Source organism: Scleropages formosus, chromosome 6, assembly GCF_900964775.1.
Source record: "Scleropages formosus chromosome 6, fSclFor1.1, whole genome shotgun sequence".
Classification (NCBI taxonomy): domain Eukaryota; kingdom Metazoa; phylum Chordata; class Actinopteri; order Osteoglossiformes; family Osteoglossidae; genus Scleropages; species Scleropages formosus.
Window position 1 is genome coordinate 8,239,466 of NC_041811.1, and position 24,241 is coordinate 8,263,706.

A 24,241-nucleotide genomic window follows, 5' to 3' on the forward strand; every position below is an offset into this window, starting at 1 on the left:
TCAGCCTGGGATTATTCTTAATATTATAATAGAGAGGGGACACGGTGGCGCAGCAGGTTTGGCCGGTTCCTGCTCTCTGGGGGGTCTGGGGTTCGAGTCCTGCTTGGGGTGCCTTGTGATAGACTGGCGTCCCATCCTGGGTGTATCCCCTCCCCCATACGCCCTGCGCTGTCGGGTTAGGCTCCGGTTCGCCGCGACCTCGCTCAGGACAGGCAGTTTCAGACAGCGTGTATATTATTAAGCTGGCTCTCTTCTCCAAAGTGATGTATAACATTTAGTTACTTAAACCTGTTATTTAGCCATTTAAACAGCCTGGTAATTTTTACTGCATCAGTTCAGGGTAAGTACCTCAACCCAAGGAGTAAAATCTGGATCCCGCAAGTCCGAAAGGAGCAGCTCTAACCACCGCACCACCTACTGGGAACTCTTGTCGCTGTGCGCCCATCATAATTTTTACATCCGTTTTGCATACATTACGATTACGAAACTGCGCCGCCCCCTTTAGAGATTCGCTTTGGCCGGCTCTGTGTCTGGAGAGAAAAGGAGCAGAGGGTGGACTGTAAACCCACCTGCTGTCTAGGGGTTCCTACCGAACACGTGTAGAGCAGCCCGGAACGGTACTCTCCGCGTGCGCGGTGCGGCCGATACGTGCGGCGAAACATCGGCCCGTTTGGAAGATCGCCTTCAATCCATTAAACGGAGCCGGTGATGCTTTCGGTCTGGCTGGGAGGGTTTAAAGACCGTAGAAACGATGCCACGGGGACCAATGAAGAGCCGCCTGGTTGCACGAATAGCGTCTGGTCAGGCAGACCACAAAACGTCGCTCTTCTTCTTCTTACGGGCGCTGGGGAAGGGGAAGGAGTGCTCGTTCTGTAATTGTAAACCTGCTAAACCGTTTTATTTATCCTGACGCGTGCCCCGGCTGTTGGCGCAACGCCACCAGCCACCACCCGCAAATGACCAGTGGCGCTTGATCGCAAATCCGTGGTGTTTTTTTTTCTATTTCTCTCATCACCTTGGATTTGCACAAACTCAAAAGGACAAAAAAAAAAAAAAACCCACACACACTATTATCACACCCCCAAAGTGAGTTATAAGTATATGCCCATTTAATCCCCTGGGTTATTTTTACTCCATCAAACAAGGGTAAGTACCTTCATGAATGGAGCTTCAGCAGGAAGTGGGATTCGAACCCAGAGCCTTTCACTGTGAGGTGTAAACTCCAGCCACTATACCATCTGCTGGCCCTTCGAGGAATTACTTCACGGGACAGCTGGTAATGCAAAGGTTAGAGTTACTGCCTTTGGATCCAAAGGTCCCAGGTTCAAGTCTCATGTCCAGCTATAGTACCCTTGAGCAAGGTCCCGTCCAGGTGAACCGCTCCAGTAAAATGACCCAGATGTATAAATGGGTAAATCATCGTAAACAGCTTAATGTTAAGTTGCTTTGGAGAAAAGTGTCAGCTAAGTGAATAAATATTACATTAATAATAATAATAATAATAATAATAATAATAATAATAATAATAATAATAATAATAATATACACCATCCAGCAGCACAAACAACACATCTTAAGTCCTGCCGTAAACTATTTTTGGCTCAGACAGATAATACCGCGTGTATACATGATCACACACTCCTGTCCCTGCTGGGTTCAGGATTCATAAGGAAGTATAAATATGATAATTTACCGGGGTTTTTTGAACGCTGCGAGTAAAGGAATCGCTGGAGACAGACATACTTTTCATTTTCACGCTCAATATACATTTGATTAAATATGCAGACGTGTGTTTGATGTATGTATTCGCTTGGAAAAGAATGTTGAAAACTGAATTGAAAGAGTATAAAAATAAAATAAGGGGGGGGAGGGAAGGGGGCACCAGAAGGACGACCGGGCAGCGTGAGGTGGGAAAGCGCCCATATGGGGGGGATGCGGGGCCCCGCGCCTCCAATCCTGAAACCGCGCTCCCACTTCGCAATCAGTGTTTTGCACGGAGGTGAAGATGATGACAATCGAAACCGATGTGAAAAGAATACCTCCCCATAATAACAATAAGTAAAATATCCTATAAGTTTGGACTTTTTCCCTTCTTTAAGCGGGCGAACAAAGCGACTGATAGAAGGAACTCACTCAGGAAGGGCCTCGTCGTGCTGGAGCCTTCGGGAAGAAATCCCCTCAGACAACATGGGGATTAGAGGAGATTAAAACAATTCAGCGGGTAAACAAGCTCATTAAAATAATTACCACACTTAGGGACGGCGTTCTCGGCGCACAGTCAATTACGCCTTTAACGCAGCCGAAGCGGCGTCGTTCTGGTTACGGACCCGAGCACAGATTTGTTAGAGCGAGCGCTACAGGTGGAGCCGGGACTGCAAATTCGGAGCGCGCCACGAAAGCCCCTCGGAGACCCCCCCGGAGACCCCCCCCCCCCTCTCCATATTTAAGCGCATCCTAATCGTCTTTTACGTGTTTCAATTGCGTCCCAACGGGCATTTGTATGAGCGATGGAGAATTTCCCGACAAAAGTATACGGCACCAGGAGTGTCCTCCTTCTGCCTAATAAACACGCTGGCGCTGCTTCTCATATCCGAAATCACTCAACGCAATATCATTTTCGTTCTGGGCGCTCCTGAAAAAGCTAAACGCGCTGTTGCGCTTGCACGGTTCATTAATAAAGCAACCCTTTTATTTCAGGAAAAAGGCCTAAGGTCTCATTTGAATTTGCTTTTGATTTTAAATTGCAAAGTGTTTAACATATAGCCAGGGACATATAAACTAAAGGACCAGGCTGTAAACACATAAATAACAGCAAAGGGCCTAATTTCAATTTGGTTGCAATTTTATTCGCAAATTCGCTATTCAATTTGCAAAGTTCCGACAAAAAATATTCGAATTCGACCTGTTTTTCCTCCCTAAAACTCCTGCAATTTTCCACCAGGAGAAAAAAAAAATACATATATCAGCTCTACGTGACATTTAAATTGCTTGATTTAACTTGCAGGAATACATACATCACATTTTAAAGTAATTTTTTTTTTAATGTATGAAAAAACGTACACGTGACGTACCATATATTATCTAGATGCGATTCTTCCATTGTGGAGACACACGCCGAAGACGCGGCGGCACAATGGCAATGGGCCCACGGGCCGTCTGCACGCGCAGATAAGGCCGGTTAATGTGAAACCCATCTGCGAGATAAGCTCCCGGTGCGCTCTTTGTCAGAGTGATGCTGCAGCATCCCACCGCCATGACGACCACGGGCCCTGCTCGGTATCGCCCCACCCCCCCTCCATCTCTCACCCCGATCCGCCATTCGACAGACACCTCCAGCCACCGGGAACTTCATTACCTTTTTATGATCTTCTCCAAGTCATTTCTGACTGGGAGGCCGCAGTTCTCCAGCGCCTCGAACCCACCGTTAAGGAGAGGCGGCACACGGATGTCAAGTCATTTAAGGTGCGCCGGATGGCCGTGCTCACTTCTTCATGGTCTGTTTAACGCCACTCAATAGCAGCATCTCCTCATTAGCTCCAGCACTCGCCTCTGATTGGCCCACGCTTCCAACATCCAAATGAAAAAATAAAAAAAATCCAAAAACCAACAATTAAAAAAAAAAAATCATAACGTACTGATGGATTCGGCTGGTCTGTGTTATACGACTGGTGACCTTTAACCTTTTTTTTTTTACTTTTTATTCCCAAGTCACTGAATCAAAAGCACAGCTGTCTCTCGTATTTTTGGGACGCACTTTAATTTCAGACAATTTAAATGTCTATTGATACTACTTCTCTTAGATTTCTTAGGGAAAGATATTGTGGATTACAGCTTTTTATATTTCAGCAGCATTAATTTTTCCAAAATATGTCATTTTAATAACACATATGGATGACTATGTATGTTAAACATATATTTCGGCTATAAATATATGGATGTTTAATAGCAAAAGGCAATAAAAGTAATCTAAGGTCTACAATCAGGTAAGATGATGTTTTAGGCATCCTACTTTCATTGATGTATGTTTGGGTTTTACAGTGTGTGAAAAGTGGCCAAATTAAGGATTTACACCCATGTCGAACCCGACTGTTCTCAAGGGCCTCCAGGACACCGGCTTCCTTATTGCTCAGGTACTGGTTTTTAGCCACGAGTTACCCATGCTTTTTAAGTCTATGCCCGATTTAGCCAGTGAATTTTACAGCAGCCCGTTTCATTTTAGGAACATTAACACTCAGAGGAAATCTGGAAAATAAAAGTGGCGGTTTTGGCGGGGCGACGTCCCTCTTCCGAAGTTCGACCCTTGTGCTCATTACACCTGGATGTTGTAATAAAGTGATGCGGGAAAAGTCACGTTTTCCTCCTTCTCTCTGCTCACCAAGGGACCGGACCCCATCCACCTTCTGGAGAAGCCCATCACGAATCACTGAGATCTCGCACCTTTTCTAAGCGCCACTAAAAGTACAGTAGTTATTGAAGTAAACCAGCAATGCCATACCCTACTGCATGCCCTCTTTTTACCCTTATCAGAGCATCGTTTAGCAACAAATCCAAAGCCAACATAAACGTAGACGGTCATCGTGTCCCATGCTGAGCTCGGAATAAATGATGACAAAAATACTACTGTAACTTTAGACACGTACATTTCAGATGATTTCAAAATGCTGACGAAAATGGAACAAAGCTTAAGGATGAACAAAGAAAATACGAGGCTAACGTATCTCCTGCCAAATCACAGAAACCCAGTTATTGCTGTTAACCTATCTGACTCCGCTGTATGACGCGAGTTACAATGTTAGACAATCAACTTTGCAGTGATTTACCCATTCAGGGTATTCTTACTCTATCCATTCGGGGCAAGTACCATGATTAAGGGTAGTGCATTATAAGTGAGATTCAAACCAACAACCTTCTGACTATAAGGCCTTAACATCAACAATATTTGCTGTTTGTTATATTTTGTACGCATACACAGACACACATTATAGAATTATAATCAGCTGTCATAATCCACAACATTAATTTGCCAAAATTACTTTTTTTTTTAAATAATTTGCCTAGAAGGTATAATATTTCTCAGCAGCAATTAAGGGAATTTCTGCCACTTCAAAGTACAGAAGTGCTGTTGCATGTATAAATACTTCTTTAAAAAATAAAAAAATAAAAATAAGGGAGGAGATGGGTTCAGAACGTAAAAAGTCTAAGTCACGCACTGGGTTTACTTCACTGGGTGTGTATGCTGTCCAGCATCCTGGTGTACCACTGCACTCTGTGTGTGTGTGTGTGTGTGTGTATGTATTTGATAGAATCTTGCAAGTCTTCTGCAATAATTTTACAAGTATTTCCTAGAAAAAAATCACCACCAAGCAAAATACACACACACACACACACACACACACACACACACACACACACCATTTGAACCACTTGTCCCATACGGGGTCGCGGGGAGCCGGAGCCTAACCCGGCAACACAGGGCGTAAGGCTGGAGGGGGAGGGGACACACCCAGGACGGGACGCCAGTCCATCACAAGGCACCTCAAGCGGGACTTGAACCCCAGATCCACCGGAGAGCAGGACCCGGTCCCCCCCCCAAGCAAAACACCAGCATCAAATTCTCCCCTGGACACTGTGCTGTACTGCTTCTTTGAGTCTTCCTTGGATGATTAAGCTGCCCGAAGCATGGAAAAGGGGCAGAAGATGGCGGAACAAACACACACACACACTCTCTCGCGCCTCCCAGGCCGTCAAGCCAGCACCACTACGGGCGCACAGTCACACATAACTCGAGCGAAGACCATTCCGTGTATAAAAAAAAGCACTTTTGTTACCTGTCTTCTCCTTGATCTCACAGAGCACGCTGAAGAGAGCCGGTTTCATCCTGTGACAGTTGAGCCCGTGTTTCCTGATCAGCGTAGACAAACGTACAAACAGACAAACAAACAAGCATCATCATCACATTTCATCAGTCCATGCAATAATATGCAAATGAGCAGCATCAGCCCAACCGCTGTCCGCCGACGAACATGAAGCAGCAATTTCAGCACGAATGTGTCACGAGTACAGTAAGTGTGTGTAACAGGATGTGTGTGTGTGTGTGTGTCTTCATCCCATACGCCCAGCCTTCACAAGCCATGCCTCCCTATTCCTGCGATTCCCACACAATCCTGCCCAATTCATGTCTAAAACAGAATGTATTAAACCACCCTGACATAACTGATTTATTTATTGCTGCATTTAACTCTACTTTATTATTAATGACAGGGGCCATAACCTCCTCTCAGAGCCAATAATTCTGCACAATTCCAGTACAACAGCAGAGAGAACTCTGCAGCAGCAACAAGAAAAATAACAACAATAATCACAAGCGTATAAAACTAAGGTGATGGAATAAGTAACATATTAAATATGCATACGCATGCGACGTAATTAAGTAATTAATTTGGACTTGGCAATATATATCACAGCCGTGATTAAGGAGAACTACGGACCTGCTCCGGGTACCACATGTACTGTTAAACGATGCGGTAAAAAAAAAAAAAAAAAAAAAATCAATGGTACCGCGTCGCGCGCAGCGCAGCACGTGGCAAAACAACAACACGCGAAGACGGAACAATAACAGGATTCCTTCATGCGCTGATTGGACGCGACAGTGATAAAATAAGGGATCCGTCACGCGTGGGGGGGTACGCACTTTGCCTGTGCCTCGTCCAGGCTCTGGTCCGTGATGGCCATGATCTGGTGCAGGATGTCCCCGATGTCCTGCTTGCGCGCGTCCCCGTCGGCGCCCTCGTGCCCGTGCATGGCCACCTGCACCCCCTGCATGCCCCCCTGCACCCCGCCCTGCACCCCGAGGCCGACGCCGCCGAGCGCGTGCATGATGCGCGTCTGATCGTCCATCGTGGGCCGCCGCCGCAGCAGCAGCAGCGCGCGCCCCGCGGAAGCGCTCCTCCTCCTCCCCTCTTCTTAGAACGTCTCAAAATTTCAAATAAACCCACATGCGAGGGCAATTCCTTCCTCGAACACTGAAATTTTTTTTTTTTTTTTTACCCCCCTTTCCAAAATTCCTGCCTCAGTTTGTTGGGAATAATTTGCAGCGGAGAGAACGCGCGTGGAGGAAATCACTTTTTCTGGCAAAAAGAAAAAAAAAAAGAAAAAAAAAAAATCCCTCGATCAGAATCCTAGTGGTGCTTGTTTCCTCTTTATCTTCGTGAGTGTGTCGTACACGAAATGGGTCCGAGGTCACTTGAACCGCTGGAAAAAGACAGTAAAAAGAGAGTAAGAAGACAGTAGGTCGAGTTCTCCTCCTCAGCTCCTCGGCATCTTCGCTGTGACTTTATTATAATTATAATAACTGTAAGAGAGTGTGTCCGCGCGGAGCTCTTCCAGCCAACTTGTCCCAGTCTCCGCGAGCATCGTCCCGATCCACTGACAGACAGACACACACACACACACAAAACCCTCAATGTGTAAAAAATGAAATAGCGATCAGCTCAACCGCTGCGTGCGCAACGAACAAGTTCATCGCAACAGGGAAAATAAGAGGGAAAATGCAAAATATTGTAATAAAACGACGCTCAAATGTCGGAAAACTTTGAAATTAAAAGGAAACGTGCAAGCGCACGCGAAAAAATCGCTGGAAGAAAGGTGCCGAGAAAGGCGCTCGCGGACGCGCGCGACGAGGAAACGCAAGTGAGAGCGCGCGCCTGCAAGTTGTGTGCGGAGAAGGAGGGCGCGCGTGCCTGGAACGGGCGGCTCGCGCCGTGTGCAGCGGACGTGCCGAAGCCGGGAAACCGAGGGCGGGAAGGCGGTGCACAAAAAAACGCCACACGGCTCGCCCCGCCCCCACGGGGGAGGGGCTGGGGCGCGCGCGCGGCGCGCGCGCCGAAGCGATGCAACGATAATAGGGATAATGACAGTGCTGTATTATTAACAGAAAAAAGGAGACGTGCAACGACATGCACGCTTGATGTTTTTTTTTTTTTAATTTTATTTATTTCTTCAGTTCAGCATGCTGAGGAATGCCACCCCCCCCCCCCACACATACGATTTATTAGAAAATGGATGAGCTACTACGCGCTGTCCTCGTGCCCGGTGCGCGCGGCTCTGTCCCACGCTCAAGGTCCATTGATGATTCATTCCATGCGGTCCACTCCTAAGATCCATTCTCCCCGCGGGCCTCCCTGTGCGCGAGGAATCGACCCCGTGGACCCGGCGCGCGCCACAGGGTCATGCGCAAGTCGGGCAACTTGCTACCGGCAGTTCGCACGGGTGACATGGACCATGCGTGCCGCTAGGGGCGCTGTTGAGCTTGGCTCTCTGTCCGTTACCATGGCAGCAGCGAAGGGCGGAGGGAAGTTGGGGGTCTGTTCCTGAAGGATGTTCTCTTAAAAATGTAACTCTAACCATTTTGTTGCATGATAAGCGCATTTCCTTTAAAGATGTATTATTAATTTTCTTTTGTTGCCCTTAAATCCTTTTTTATTCTGTTCTGGTTAAAAGTCCGTCACTCCGAGACTTTCTCAAAGCATAATTCGTCTTTCCTTCATCTCTTCATACGGCAATTACGTGCGTTTAAGTGCAAGTTTTTAAGTACAGTACAATGTTTTTCGGAAAAAGCAATAATGTAAAAAAAAAAAAAAAAAAAAACACCAGTGTGTGCTTCTTATTTATCTGAACGTGGCGGTCTTTTAATAATTCATGTCAGTAATCACAATAATTTAAATCTGCTCACATATAAATGACCGGGTTAAACAGGGATTAAATTGTTTATGTAAATAGCCGACAGGGTGGCACAGCGGGTGGCGATGGTGCTTCACAGCGGTTGTGCGGTGTGTTTGGACGCGGGTTCGAATCTGGCTCAGTCTGAAAGAAGAAGGGGATGGAGTGTCTCACAGTGTAACTACCAAGCCGGGTGTGTTACTAGGACAAAATTGATAGACACCTACTGTTGTACCCTAGAGTAATTGATCTGAATCACCACTGTTTCTTTCTCAAAGGTGCTTGTGTGTATTTTGATGATCAGAAACAAGATGCGGAGTCCTCACGAGGAACTCCGATGAAGTGCGATGTGTCACTATAAACACATCAGACAGGTCTCACCTTCGGAGAGCAGCTCCCCCCCCCCACCACTCACCCAGGCCAGTTTCCTTATACTGTATATGATCATCCCAGAATCAGTGTACAAGGATCCAAGAAAAACATGGTTATGGCCAGCAGGTGGCATAGTAGTTAGAGGTGCGGAAAGTAACCTCACTTTTACAAAATGTGTATTTCATTAATTCAAAAATTCAAAAAATAATCTCATAAACACAGTTCATACATAGTGATTAGTGCATCATTTACATTTATTCACTTAGCAGACGCTTTTCTCCAAAGCAACTTCCAATGAACTCTATGTAGTGTTATCAGCCCACACACCTTATTCACCGTGGTGACTTACACTGCTAGATACGCTATTTACACTGGGTCACTCATCCATACATCGGTGGAACACAATCTCTCTGTCACTCACACACTATGGGGGAACCTGAACAGCATGGGTTTGGACTGTGGGAGGAAACCAGAGTACCCAGAGGAAACCCATGCAGATACGGGGAGAAGATGCAGACTCCACACAAACTGAGCAGGGATTGAACCCACATTCTCTCGCACCACTCAGGCACTATGAGACAGGAGCCCCTCTTGCTGTGCCACTGTGCTGCATCATACAGTAAACATGCAGTACAGTAGTTTATCACACAGTTCCTCACTCTGTCAGGGTGGTGCTGACTACTGAAATGTTCCTGATGATCCTTATTTATGATTTGCACCATTTTATATTTTTTGTTATATTTTGTTTTCACCCTTTGATCTTTAGTGTGAATGTGATATTTATTCCAGTGTTCTCGGACACTTCATTGTTGTATATATTGTGGCTGAATCTAATAAACAGGCAAGACAGCATCTGCAGCATTAAAAGTGCTAGTCCATCCCTGAAACTTATGTGCTTCTGCCCAGGGTACGAGGACGGACCCAGGATGCTCCCTCCAATCTTTGAGAACTCCAGCTGGTCACGCATCAGTGTTTTCACAATCTTGTTTCTTTAGCTACAGGACAGAGATTACTTTTCATTTCAACTTTTCTGAAGACGGCAGCCCAGCGAGAAGCACTACTGTCTCATGGCATCTGGGTGGTGCGACAGGACTTGGGTTTGATCCCTGCTCAGCCTGTGTGGAGTTTGCATGCTCTCCTTGTATTTGCATGGGTTTCCTCTGGGTGCTCTGGTTTCCTCCCACATTCCAATGAAATGCTTTCAGTTGGTGACTCTAAATTGCCATAGTGTGTGTGTATGTGTGACAGAGTGTGTTCAGCTGGTGTATAGAGCAGTGATTCACTGTACATATTGCATCTAGCAGTGCTAAATAAAAAAAGACTTTTTAAATATCAATTTATATTGCATGTTTATTTGATCTGCATATGTGTGCTGGTCTGTGCGTTCGTATCTGTCTTTCTATCTGTTGCAGAGAACATTTGCATATTTTATGGCATATTTTGTCAAAAACACTTCTGTTAGTGTTTTGTTGGAAATGTCAGATGAACTAAAACCCCAGACAATGTTAAATTGTGAATTTCCATGCAGAGATTAATGAGGTATTATCCTATATTCCCCTAAATTCCTGCGCTGCATAGTCTCAGTCAAATAAAAGCTACACAAAGCAATTTCTCTAATTTGGTTCTAATTAATTGCTGTGTGCCTATTTAAGGAACTGTAATTAAATTATTTGTACAGGTTCTGCTTTACGACGGTTCCCTCGAGTCCCGCCTTTCAGTGGCATAATCATTGTTCTCATTGGCTAATTGAAGGGGGTAACGTGTTGGAACATTCCGAAAATTCTTTGGTTCAGTCAGCTGTCTGTCAAAACCATTAACGCTACCCATTGGGTGTTATCTTGCAACTGGTAGCTCACTTCCTGCATCACGGTAAACCGGTGGTGACTGCAACGTCAGGCAATGGAATAAACACATTTTCAGGAAGTTTTCTGTCACTTTGTAACAGCTCAATTCGGCACACTAATATTCAAGAAATGAGACATCGTGGTGACGGATATTTACGGCTTACACCGTGCGCCCCGTGCTTTCCTCTTCTTCCGGTGTAAGGCATGCATAACGGTACGTGGAGATGCTTAGCTAGCAGAGCTATCTTAGCATAGCTAGGCTAGAAAGACCACGGTTAGTTTGATAATTCTGTAGTGTATGGCCATAATTTTATAATTGTTGAGGTCATTGTGGATGTAATAATTAATGACATTTTCTTTGAAGTGCTGTCAAGTCAGCCAGTGAAAGCCAAAACGAAGTAATGTTTTTGTTATTAACTAGCTGGTCTGGCTACCTACTTCTGCTCTGGCTGCGTACTAACTGTCTGTGGACTTTTTCTTTAATTTTGATAAAAATGTATTCTTATTTATTTTTATCAGTGGATTATCCAGCTTTTTGTGAGGCTACTGTCCGGTACGCACAGTTTTTAAGTTGTTTGGCCTTCAGTTGAATCGCTTGTGCGCTGCTGTGACTCTGACTATTTCTCTTGTAAATATTGTCAAGTTTAAATCAATGTACATTTACATTGATTGAATTGACCGGTGTCGGAGCATGCGCATTTTTATTTTAGTCTTCGTCATACATGTAACATGTACATGTGCATCGTTAGTAACTACAGCCTGTGTTAACTGTCAAAAACAATGATGACACATGTTTGGTTTTCAAACGTTTCCACAAATAATTATCTTTATCAAATCACTTCCTTGTCACTTTACCACAGGTGTACAAATGATGAAAATCATTTTTCAGTCAATTTCAATTGTTTTCAGTCTATTTTTTATTTACCTGATGTTATTTTTGTCCAAGGCAAACATGTAAGTACTAAGGGTACTTATTTACCATTTTAGACAACATGGTAATTTTTATTGTGTGTAATTCTGGGGGAAGTACCTTGATCAAGGGTACTATAGCAAGAGGAGGATTTGAGTGGGGGGTGTTGAGGTTTTAAGGCAACGACCCTAAGGAAGTTGCCTGCTATTTGTATTGTAACACCATGTTTTTGTGATATCATATGATGGACATTGGGTGTCTGTAGTGGAGGGTAATTATAATGGGGATGAGTGCAGCAGGATAAATCAGTTATAAATTCAGTCTGTCCCTCTGCCAAATTGGAGGGCTGTCACATTCTTGGTTTTGGCGCTAATGTGGAAAAACATGCTCCCTCAGTCCCTCAGAACTGCTGAATTCATCACAGCTTTCAAAAAGAGATGCTACCATGTGACAGCTGGTAGTGAAGTGGTTAGTGCTGCTGCCTTTGGACCCAAAGATTTCAGGTTCAAGTCTAATCTGTAGTACCCTTGAGCAGTGTACTTAGCCTGAATTGCTCTGGTAGAACTACCTAGCTGTATTAATGGGTAAGTAATTGTGAATAGATTAACATTGTAAGTTGCTTTGGAGAAAAGAGTTAGCTAAATGTAAAAAGGATCTCAAACCCATCTCATTTTAAGGCACGATCGTCTGCTGATCTCCTGACAGCTACACAAATGAGTCCAGCTCATATAGTTAGTTATTTTGCAGGGTAAGTGCCTCGCTGAAGGGTACACTAGTGATCTCAAGGGCCAGTACAAAACCAGCAATTTTCAGGGTAATGTCCCTGTCCTTAACTGTTAGGCTACTTGCTGTTTTTGTTCTCCCATCTCAATTTGATGTTGTGTTTCCCCCCAAATAAAAATCCAGTGGCAGCTGTGTGCAGCCTCTCCCATGGTTGTCAAGGTGCTATTGGAATTGTGTCTTTGTCCTTTATGTGTTAAAGCCTGTTACTTTACATGCCATGGGCTACATGAAATCATGATTGCACGTGAGGCACATCTCAGGCTTCACAGGTTTATTAGCTGTATTTTGTGTGGTTGGTAGCTAAAAATGCTTCCCTCCCAAATCAAACCTGCCTACAAAGTGATTTAGTTTCCCACCCCAAATTGAACAGTTGGCATCAGGGGTGACTGTAGTTTGTTGTGTTATGATTCCCAAATCTATGGTTCTCCATCCTGGTCCAGGTTACTTCAGGCATGTTGGCACCCAGTGGAGCTAACAGGCTACAATGGCATCTCGCTGATGCACTCTTGGTTCTGGAGTTATTTTCTTTTTTCAGCTAGTCATATTTGTACAGTTAAATTCTTCCGGGCAAGCCAGTGCACCACAGGATTACTTATTTCTTGACTTTTACTTTAGAAAGCATCGAGAAAGTCCAAACGTTAAGTATAAGTGGTCCCTGATTTATGCTGGTTTGTTTGACTTGCCATTTTTTTAACTTTGTTTCAGATTCAGTCATAGGTACAAGTACCATGTACAAGTATCATGAAATTCTTGAATGCTTCTCCACAGGCTATGAATGAAAACAATAATAATATGGTGAGCTGGCAATAGACATTCAGTAGAAACTTTTGAATTTTAATTTTTTCCCGGGCAAGCGATACGCAGAGCCATACTCTCTCGCGATGTTGGGCAGCGACAGCGATTCGCGTCTCCCAGTCTGTCATGCAGAGGTGTGTCTTAAATGCATTTTTGAAATACAGTGAGTTTTGGGGAACATAGCCCCATTGTAAATCGGGGACCACCTGTAGTTAATTTGTTGGTTTGATAAATCTTATAGTGGACTGATATTTTTTTTTTTTTTTTTTTTTATATAAAAACTAATCATTTGTTATGACCAAACAGTTGTCCAGTACAGGGTTGTGATGATTAGGAGTTTCCCCTGGGAAGTATAGGACATGGAGCAGGGTACACCCTGGATGTGACAATAGTCCACCTAAAGTGGTCTTACAAACACACAAGATGTTTACAGTCAGCAGTTCACCAGAAACATCTGTCTGGACTTTGGGAACGAACCCATGTGAACTTGGGAACATGCAATCTCAACACAGCCTGAGCTAGACTACATCCCACAGCTCAGGAGCTGTGAGGCACCAGCTCTATCTGCTGTGCCACTCTGCTGCCTAGATAAAGTGTTGATTTTGGTTATTATCACTGTAATGCTCTTGTGAAATTCCCTGCCACAATCTGGGAACTACGTAAGACACCTTGAGTTTAGTAGAGGGTTGGGGTTGCATGACTTCAGATTGTCTTGCTTTGCAAGAATGACAATCTGTATTCTCAAACTGAATGCATATGCTGACAACAGACAGATTATACATAGGCTGTATGCTGTGTGTGTATATCTGTTTCTATATATACAGATATGATGGGACATTGTAGCCAGGTTAAAAAAAAAGCTTTTTTTGTTTTAAAAATTAAAAACAAATTATGACTTAACTATGTTTAAAAACCATTTTTTTGCTCAAAATGTGAAATATTTTAAATATGCCTCATTTACTTTCTTGCTGTCATATTTTGTTGTACTTTTGAGTTATTTCATTTTGTGGTATTTTTGAAGAACCTGCATATAAACTAATTGAAACCTCGCATAATCCGTCAGTGCTTTCATCGAACTTGCTGGCTTCGCTCCGAGTTATTGATCATAAGTTAACGTGGATCACTAGGTGCTTTTCAAAAGCAGCAGGAGAGTGTCCTCTTCTTACAATGTTGGGCCACACACGAAATCTTCAGACGCTCATTGTAATACAGCCCCGCGCAGCACCATGTTGTACTAGATTGTCTGCGATCTCTGAATATATCATATTATTTATCAGTAAATAGCTCCAGAGTGGATATTTCTTTCCAAAGAAGACTGCCAATGCTTTTACGTCCAGGTTAGGCTACTTGTTAGACGTTTACTTTTTTAGTAGGTGCTTTTCTCCAAAGCAACTTCCAATGAACTCTGTGTAGTGTTATGAGCCCACACACCTTATTCACCGTGGTGGCTTACACTGCTAGATACACTACTTACACTGGGTCACTCATCTATACATCAGTGGAACACACTCTCTCTCTGTCACTCACACAGTATCAGGGGAACTTTAACAGCTTGTGTTTGGACTGTGGGAGGAAACCAGAGCGCCCACAGGAAACCCACATAGACACAGGGAGAACATGCAAAGCCCCCAGAAACCAAGTGGGGATCGAACACATGTTCTCTCGTGCCACCAAGGCATTGTGAGACCATAGCGTTACTTGCTTTGCCACCGTGCAGTTAGACTGGAAATATTTTGCACTTTGGTCATAATATTTGGTATTGTGAGATTTTGTTTTCTACACTTTGTATGATTAAATGAAAAGATAAAATTATTTAACAAGTCCTTTTCTTTTTTGTGTGTGCTCAGAAACAAAAAGTTGTTTTTCCCATTTTTCTGTTAGTTAATTCATTATTTGTTTTTCATTTGTAAAACAAAAAATTAATGAAGGCATCATAATTCTGGGGGCGTGATGGCGCAGTGGGCTTGTCCGCATCCTGCTCTCTTGTGGGTCTGGGGTTTGAGTCCTGCTTGGGGTGCCTTGAGATGGACTGGTGTCCCCTCCAGCTCTGTGCTCTGTGTTGCCGGGTTAGGCTCCAGCTTGCCGCGACCCCGCTTGGGACAGGCAGCTTCAGGCAAGTCTGTGTGTGTCTGCATCATAATTTGCATTTTGTTGTTCAATTTCGAATAAAGAAATTTAATGAACGCATCGTACATGGACCAGTTTGGATCGATCCTCTGGTAGTGTTAGTGGATCCCTTTTCAGATGAGTGTGCGTTGCACTTATATTTTTGTTGTACTTTAGGATGGACTTGCGTATTTTGCAAGTGACAGTAGCGCAGGCTTCATCTTTAGTGACGTATTTCCACACACTTGATGAACCGCTGCTGGTTTACTGCAATGATCCACCAGGCTCCTCACCCGTTGTCTTCTCGGAGGCGTCCGTGTTGTTAGTGTCATAATCACGTGATCGGTGACTAGTCGACGTGAAGTTTAAAGCGTCATTGCAGAGCAGTAAAGTCAACAAATCGACTAGTCTGTTCAATCCCTAGAGGGACATTTAAGTGAACCCTTAGCCAAAGAGATTTTTATGAAACTGAATAAAAAATATTTTTGACAAGTGGATGTTGAAACGTTGGCCTGTTGCAAAAGATTAATGTTTTTGAATGAGAATCACTGCCGTTACTGGTACGAGTAAAAATCTGAAGAAACCTTATTACATTTATAAGACTGAAGATGATTCGAATGGAATGTGGTTGGGTGTTTGACTATCCTGCTTGAGATGGCTCCATTTTTGGTGTGTCGGCAATAATGAAGTTGAGTGACTTGTTCCTTTCTCCGTATTTCGTGTTTTTGCGCAGAGAAAAATGTGCATTGCTGTGAGCTCCCAGGGCAAAACATAGATTTGAAAGGCAAGCGGTTAGCCCTGTTGTTGTAAGCTGAAGGTTTTCGGTTCAAGCCCCAGGAGGACCCCTCGAGCAAGGTATTTGTACTAAATTGGCCCTTCTTTTGGTGCGTCCCCCCACCAGCATCATCTTTCTCCCACAGCGAAGGAGAAAAACCCCACAAGTGACGTGGTACACCGCGACCTTGTTGTCATATTTCCTTCACAAGCCCCCCTGAAAACGGTAATTGCCTAATTAGCCTGTTAATTAGCTCATTAGCATCGTGCTACATTTATGTAATGGCCTGCACTGGTGTGACTGAAGCGATTTTATAGTCCAAGCAGGGAAATTACGGGTGAGTTTCCTTTTTATAACACATTCGCATGTGCAAAACGAGCCTGTAACTTTGTCAAAGCCATTATTAAATTTCAAGAGCTGTTTATTTTGAGTAGTACCGCAGTATAATAAATTTTTTGTGCTGTCAAGAAGGGCAGTTTCCTGCTTTCTGTCCAGCATTCCTAAATTTGATTTTGTGCCTTCTGTCTATTAATGATGCCTACTGGATCGGCTTACCTGATACAACTGCATTATGGCTTATTTTGTTGCCGATTCCAGTTCTACATCAGTCAAGCGAGCTATACTTAACAGAAGCATCCCTCATGGGCCCATGGTAATACCCCTCCTGGGTATTAGTGTATGTGGCTGCTGGTACTTGGCTCAAGATGATTGTTTTGCCCCAATTCTTTGACTTTTTTCCTTTCCTCAGTTGCCATATAACTTATTACACATTGTTACATTATCTGGTTTTGATGGTGGGCTTTGTTTCTTTTACTTTGTTCACTTGTGTGTCACTATGTGCTATGTTTTTTATTTAGTGTTCCATGTCACTTTTTTCAAATGAATGGTGCAATGGAGGACATAGTAATTCATAGTATGTTCACCAGCTCCATTGTCCTGGTAGTTGCCCATTGGGCCATTTTCTGGTTACTCATTTTTCACAGATCTGTTCCATTTAAAGAATAGATGCATCATGCTTGAAGACCTGGATTGTGTTCAGTGCATCCTTAGGTTCTTCAGGTTACATAATAGAGTAGTACAGTACACACATATTCAGAACCGCTCGTCCCTTAGTAGTACAGTAATGTAATGAAATAAAAACAGATAAGGGCAGCAGGTGTTTGCCTTGCACTCAGTGAACCCAGATTTAAATCCCACCTCCTACTATGTTACCCTTCATCAAGGTATATATTCTGAACTGATATAGTAAAAGCTGCTCAGCTGGAAAAAATCACTGGAAGTAGCTTTGTGTGCTTCCTTAACGTAAGTCAGACTGCTACACTCTTCTACATCTGCCCACTTGGTGGTCCCATGCACGAAAGGTCAAGCACGAAGGTTCTGGCTCTGTTCTGGTGGAACAACCTCCCCATCTCTCTCAGAACTGCTGATTCTCTGCCCACATTTAAAAAGGGTCTTAAAACTCACCTCTTCCAGACTCACTTCTCCCATGATTTCTTAAGATCATGTAAGGTATAAATGTTGGAATTGTTGATATTCTGATAATTGTTAGGCAGCTGCTTGTGCGATGAACATTGGTTCCCATGGTGGAAAGAAACAAACTGCACTTAATCACATGTCTGCATCTGTGTGTCTCTTCCTACTAATGTAATGCACACATAGTATTTTCTATGAGATGTAAGTCGCTTTGGAGAAAAGCATCTGCTAAATGAATAACTGTAAATGTAAGTTGCCCTGCAAAAAGTGTCTAAATTAGACATTTTCCTATTATTATTTATTAATGTGGGATCTTCCAATATGGCTTTTGTAGTTGAGGGGGAAGCGCCTGCTCCCTCTTTGCCTGAAACATAGGAAGACAGAGGCCCAGTGCTCTGTTTCCTGGACTGAGAGAAGTGCACCAGGCCTTGTGCCATTAACTTCCTTGGGACTTGTCACTTCATTTCGCAGGGAGGTGAGCTAGCAGAGCAGCAAGTGTGTCGTAAACGACCGTTTAGTGCCCACACCGTTATGTGACACGTTGATGGGGTGGCTGTAATTTCTGATTGGGACTTTATGAACCTTCTCCTGGCACCTTTCATTGTGACACCTCCTTGGGGGAGGAGTACTTAAATGAACACCTCTCAAAACAGCTGAGTTATATAGGCGTTTAGGGGGTATGTACTCATTATACCTTGGGGCCTTGATCAGCCCTGGTTGAGGGTGCTGTGCTGTGGATGGGGGTGATTGCTGTTAATTTACCTGCTCAGCCTATCTGGGTATGTATGATTTGGTCACAAAGGCACTCAGTACCTTGAACTGTCCAGCCTTATCCGGGAGAAGCGCAAGTCTTAATTGCACTGTGCTTGCTGGAGATTGTGCTTCATGAACAGTATGGGTCTTATCTGTGATTCTGTGATGATCCAAGAACTCCCCCATAAATAATGAATAAATTTAAGGGAGGGGGAAAAAAAAACCAAGACATTCACGTTTCGAACAGAAAATCGCAAGCTCAGCCGAAAGTGGCCGAAAACAATCCGAAGCATACGTCAGTATCCGTGGCCGCCTGGGGCCGTGCGAGTGGCCAAAAGCAACACCTCCGTTCTTTGCAAACCTGGCTGCCCTATGAGATTTTTGTAGCGTTCACTCCTGCTGTGAGTTTAATTACTGTAGTAGTGGTTATGGCTACCTCTCTTAAATGACCAACGCTGGTCATGTTATTGAGTTCAGTAGAATGCACTTCTGGCATTGAGACTTTACTGTATTACTACTACATGTAGTACAATGCAGTAGCGGTACTGTAGCAGTTGTATGAGGAGGACCTACTGTATTATGAATTGAAGTGTATATTTGGCAATTGAGGTGTTTAGAATCACGCTGCATAGTAAAATTATGGTTGAGTGTTAAACTAACATTCCTCCTTTTCTTTTTCACAGGCGGGCACACATGGTAAAGCATGGGGAGGAGAAAATAATTTGTCGCAGAAGAAAAAGACGCCGCCGCCGCAGAAAACCCTCGATTAGCCCTGATCGATTGGGACAGCTGTATTGACTCAGACAGGGAAGGGGAACAAGAGAGGGAAAGAGGGGGAGCGGGAGAATGGCGTTCCTGGACAACCCCGCCATTGTGCTGGCACACATCCGGCAGTCACACGTGACCAGCGATGACACCGGCATGTGCGAGATGGTCCTGGTGGATCACGATGTGGATCTGGAGCGGTGCCTGCTCTCCGCAGTGCCAAGCGGGACTAGCACTGGTTCTGCAGACTCTGGATCGCAGGTCGATGCCACTGGGGAGTCTGGAACCTGTGACCTCTCCCAGTCTGTGGACATCACTTCTAGCTGGGACTTCGGCATCCGCAGGCGCTCCAACACAGGTACTGGGACGGGCTATCAAACCGATGCTGGTTGGGTGCTATTCTGTCTTGCAATGAGCAGGTGAAATATAATCTATTTGATTGACTTTGTTATTGGTTAGCATGCAGCTCCTGAGGCATTTTTTGTGTCATAAGGTTTCAATTTTTTTTTTTTTTGGGGTCAAAAATGATTTCTCTATCTGTCTCTGCTGCTGTGTATTTCTTTCTTCTGGGTTTGATCACAGATGTTTGGGGGGGGTCAATGTATCTTTAATCGGGGTGATTGTGGTTGATTTGGGTGAAGCGCTTCTAGCAGAGCTGCATATCATATGGTGTTTTTTTGCACTGCTGTCGGCTCGTTTTGAACCCTTGCACTCATAGACACGGGTCCCGTCTGCCCCGAAGAGTTGAGTTTAAACATTCAGTGGCAAAATGTTTTAATTGGGAAGGAAAGGAAAACTGGCGGCTTGCTCTGTTGGCCAGTGCTCAAATTCCCCATCACTGATTGAGAGTGAATATACAATGAGAGTCGGTGATCCCAAGCAGCGGTAACCACCTAAACCGTTGCTCTTGAGCCCTGTCCCAGCGATGATTGAGTGGAAGGGGTTGGAGTGTGCCCTGCTGGGAGGTGCTTTACCCTGTCTAGGCCCTGCCAGATGATCCTCATCACTCTGTTTTCAGTACCTCTGTAGTTTGGAGTCCCCTCTGGAGCTCCTTTGGTGGGCCAAGACCGGGGTAGTGCCAGTTTTTTGCATGAGCCCAGGGAAGTCCAAAGGTTTGGCCCTGGTCCTTAACCCCGCCCTCACCCCCACTCACCCTTTGGACTCCGAAGTTCAGGCCTTCTTTTGGGCTCATGTAGGTGTGACGATCCCAGGAAACAAAAGTGTTCCTCCTCCGAGAAATTCCCTGAGAGTGGCTGTCTCTCCAGGGATCCCAGGCAGACGCGGGAGGTCAGGGGCAGCCGGTAAGCATGAAGGGAGAGGGGAGTGCTACTGGGCCTCGCCTCGCTACGGTCTACCATGCAGTAGTTGTATCTGTGACCGCAGTGACCACAACCCCCTGGAAATGTGTCATTTCTGCACCGGCCGGCAACGGCACTGTCACCGGTTACATGGTCACGGTGTACTAGAAACATGGAACCAAGAGCATGCTGCAATTCTGACGACATCGAGCGAAAGGCAGAGAGACCAGCAGAACCATACTGGTGGCAACATGGTCATAGCAGAGCATGAGCCCAAGTTAACCACCTTTCATGAGGCCATCTTAATGCATTTGTAGGTGCCTTATTGTAAATTGCATGCTTTAAGTTTAGGGAGTTGAGCAAATTCCACTTATGATTTTATTTATTGTGGTGCTTGTGTGTTATATGTATTTACATGTACATGAATGTTTGTATGTGCAGTGTATGCAGTACAAATACACTCTATACAAGGGAATGCATTAAATTTGCAAGATAAGACATTAGTTGTTATAATGCTTCTTTCCTGATTTTGTTGTACTGCGTTTATAGCATTTCCTCGTTGCTGGTGAGAATGGACAGAATTATCGTTGATGGAGAACATCTTGATGCACAATCCCAGTGGAAAATTTTGAGTGCACCAGTTACTGTAAACTAGTCTTTTTGTTTTTTTTTTTTTTTTTTTTTTCTTTTATCATCTTTTCATCAATTTGGTGATGAGGAAATGAAGGTCCATGTCTTCCTCGCTCTTCTTCACCAGTTCTCAGAGACGTAGGATGGTTGTGTGTTGCTTTGCTTCCACTCTTGTGTCTAGTTCGCCTCCCATGTAAGTATTATCCTGATGGCTCATGTGGACTCTCTCACGTTTCACTGGTACTGTATACAACGTACTTTGGCCCACTTTGCTGATGCCAGTGATCCTGCAGGATGTCCTGGTACTGGAATTGGTGTGGTTGTGTTGTTGAGTTGAATGCTGAGTAGTTGTTCAGTTCCTGTTTGTTTTCCTACGTACATGCCTATGGTACCAGGCCTTCGCCAGCTACGGCTCAGGTAAGGTGAGCTTCAGCAGCTCTTCGTGGTGCTCTCAACGCGTTGGATTGACCACCAGCACGAACAGTTTCCTCCCAGCACACACCAGTCATCCTCAGCACACCCAGTCAGGACCCACATGACCTGGAACCTTGACCACAAACTAGAGTGTGCCCTGTAAACGCTTAAATTGTACATCGAGTCTTTTTTTTTTTCATGCTTATAGAAGATGACTTGTATTCCTTTTTTTTTTTTTCCCCCCTCTTTTCTTCCTTTGTATCCTCTCAAAGCTCAAAGACTTGAAAGACTGAGGAAAGAACGACAGAATCAGATAAAATGCAAAAACGTTCAGTGGAAGGAAAGGAATGCTTCGCAGTCAGGTGTGTTAATTTTTACTCAAACTTCTTCATTTCACTGCTTCTCTGTTACTCATGATTTAATACTTGCTATATATGTAGTATAACAATATTGATGATGATCATCATCATCATCCTTTTTGGGGTTTGAGTTTGCCGTGTTCTTGGTGCAAAAGTGACCTGTCTGCTGACCCCTGTTGACAGTGGAGGACCTGGGCTCACTGTTCGAGAGGAAGGACTTTAGGGATCGGCCACGCTGCCAGGGAAAACAGTCGGCCCTGTCTCTCCGCCTGGAGCAGTGCCCCCAGCAGCTCAACAATCCCTTCAACGAATACTCCAAATTCGACGGCAAGGTAGGTGCCTTGCCACCCTGCTACACAGTCTCTTGTGTTCCCAGTTGACTGTTTGTTTGAGTTGTTGCATTTTTTTTTTTTTGGCTCTAGTGTATAGTTGAATCTAATGCAACTACAGCAACTGTTCCTGACTGCTGGTATTCCTATAATACAATACCTATGTTTTACTAAGAGGTAATAACAGTAATGAAATTCCTTATTAGTGTTAACAATAACTTTGACATGCGTAGTTACACCCTAGAGGGGCGCGGTGGTGCAGCGGCACAGCGGGTTTGGCCTGTGTCTGCTCTCTAGTGGGTCTGGGGTTTGAGTCCTGCTTGGGGTGCCTTGTGATGGACTGGCGTCCCATCCTGGGTATGTCCCCGCCTCCTCCTCCAGCCTTGCGCCCTGTGTTGCCGGGTTAGGCTCTGGTTCACTGCCACCCCACTTGGGACAAACAGTTTCAGACGTGTGTGTGTGTGTGTGTGTGTGTGTGGTTACACCCCTCGCAAATTCCACACTCTTCTGCCTCTATCCACCTCATAAGGTCTTCAAAATGTTAAGCCCCAGTACAATGACAAACTCTTACTGTTGTTTAGAACTGCTGAATCCCTATAACATTCAAGATGGTTTTCCGTACCCAGGCTTTTAGACCCGTTTTCCTTCCAAGCTCATGATACCTTTGTATCTTAGTCTTCCAACACCTGTTCCTTTTTATCCATCTGTTTCTTAGTTCCTATAACGGTATGACAGATAGCCACTGGAATATATGTGAGCTATAACAACAACAGTGTTATCAAACACCCAAGCTGCGGTTCAGTAATCACGTGTACATGTATCTAAGCTGTCTGTCTGCTGTGGAATGCATGTTCATTTGCTGAGTTGTACAGCTTCCAAATGCAAAAATAGGGAGACATGTCAGAAGTCAGTGTTCCTGACTGATGATTTTGGTAGTGTTTTCATTTGGATTTTTTTTTTTTGATTTTGGGGTGTTTTCGCTTGTGATGTAGCTGGAGAGAAATGGGAAATGAGAGGGTGATCCAAAAGCTGTCATCCGGGCAGGATTTGATGCTGGGGGATGAGTTCTTTTGTGCCGGGCTTGGTGGGGGGCTTTGATTTGAGAATTTGGCATTTTTCAGTTGCTGCGGGTGCAGGGATCTCAGGAGTGGCCTCATGATGACAACCCCACACTCGTCTCAAATGGCTGACGCATTATGTATCTTCACATTCCCTAATCCACACACTCATCAGATACTACTTATATGCTTTCGCTTTTAAATGAACATAAAGTAAAGAAATTGTCTGTGATGCAGGAGCACAAGGCAGCATAGAGGTTAGTCATCAACTTGGAATCAGGAAACCCGGATTTGATTCATTGCTCCTGCTGTAATAGCCTTTGTCCTAAGCTACTTACAATGATTCATCCATTTATGTCCAGAATTGGTACAGTAAAAATTGCAGTGTATAAATGATTGTCGGTGCAAGCAATTTGGTGTACAAACTTTATTGTAAAACACCTTGGACATTATCAGATACATGAATAAATGTAAATCTGGTCTTAATGATCACTATAGTAATACTGCACATAGTGTGCCATTATCAAGGTTTTTTTTCCTCCACCACTTCCTGTATCAAGTATTACAGTTCTTTCTGTTTCATTGACGCTTTCAGTCCCTGTGATCTACAAACTCCAAGGGCATTCCGGAGACTGGCGTACATACAGATTGTCCCCCTCCGTAGTGTAGCTGAATTGCTCTCAGGCTTGAGGCTTTATTTCTTGCCCCCGTTCAGCGAGGGAGTTGTAGGATCTTAAGAAAAGAGCAGGCTCTAAGAGCCGAGCGCTGAATAAATGTCACCGCGAATCATTCGGGCCTTTAACGGAATTTGCAGGCAAGCGCAAAGGTCAGAATCCTGTGCCGAAGCGGCGCTCAAAAC

The 24,241-nt window shown here is 44.3% G+C and overlaps 2 protein-coding genes across 5 annotated transcripts in view; one reads left to right on the top strand and one right to left on the bottom strand.

Moving 5' to 3' along the window:
* Positions 1-7,624, bottom strand: part of LOC108922599 (pre-B-cell leukemia transcription factor 3-like) — a 69,136-nt gene extending 61,512 nt beyond the window's left edge. For all 4 annotated transcript variants that reach the window (XM_018732821.2, XM_029253210.1, XM_029253208.1 and 1 more), the window contains exons 1-2: positions 6,692-7,624; positions 5,829-5,902 (exon numbers count right to left, since the gene is read on the bottom strand). In XM_018732821.2, the coding sequence (XP_018588337.2) occupies positions 5,829-5,902; positions 6,692-6,897 (280 nt within the window). In that variant the 5' untranslated portion in view covers positions 6,898-7,624. The remainder of the gene's footprint in view (positions 1-5,828; positions 5,903-6,691) is intronic.
* A 3,332-nt stretch (positions 7,625-10,956) lies between these two features.
* mapkap1 (MAPK associated protein 1) overlaps positions 10,957-24,241 on the top strand; it is a 58,288-nt gene continuing 45,003 nt past the window's right edge. Inside the window, exons 1-4 of the mRNA XM_018732794.2 lie at positions 10,957-11,148; positions 19,213-19,652; positions 21,909-21,998; positions 22,179-22,327. Coding sequence (XP_018588310.1) covers positions 19,376-19,652; positions 21,909-21,998; positions 22,179-22,327 — 516 coding nt within the window. The 5' untranslated portion in view covers positions 10,957-11,148; positions 19,213-19,375. The remainder of the gene's footprint in view (positions 11,149-19,212; positions 19,653-21,908; positions 21,999-22,178; positions 22,328-24,241) is intronic.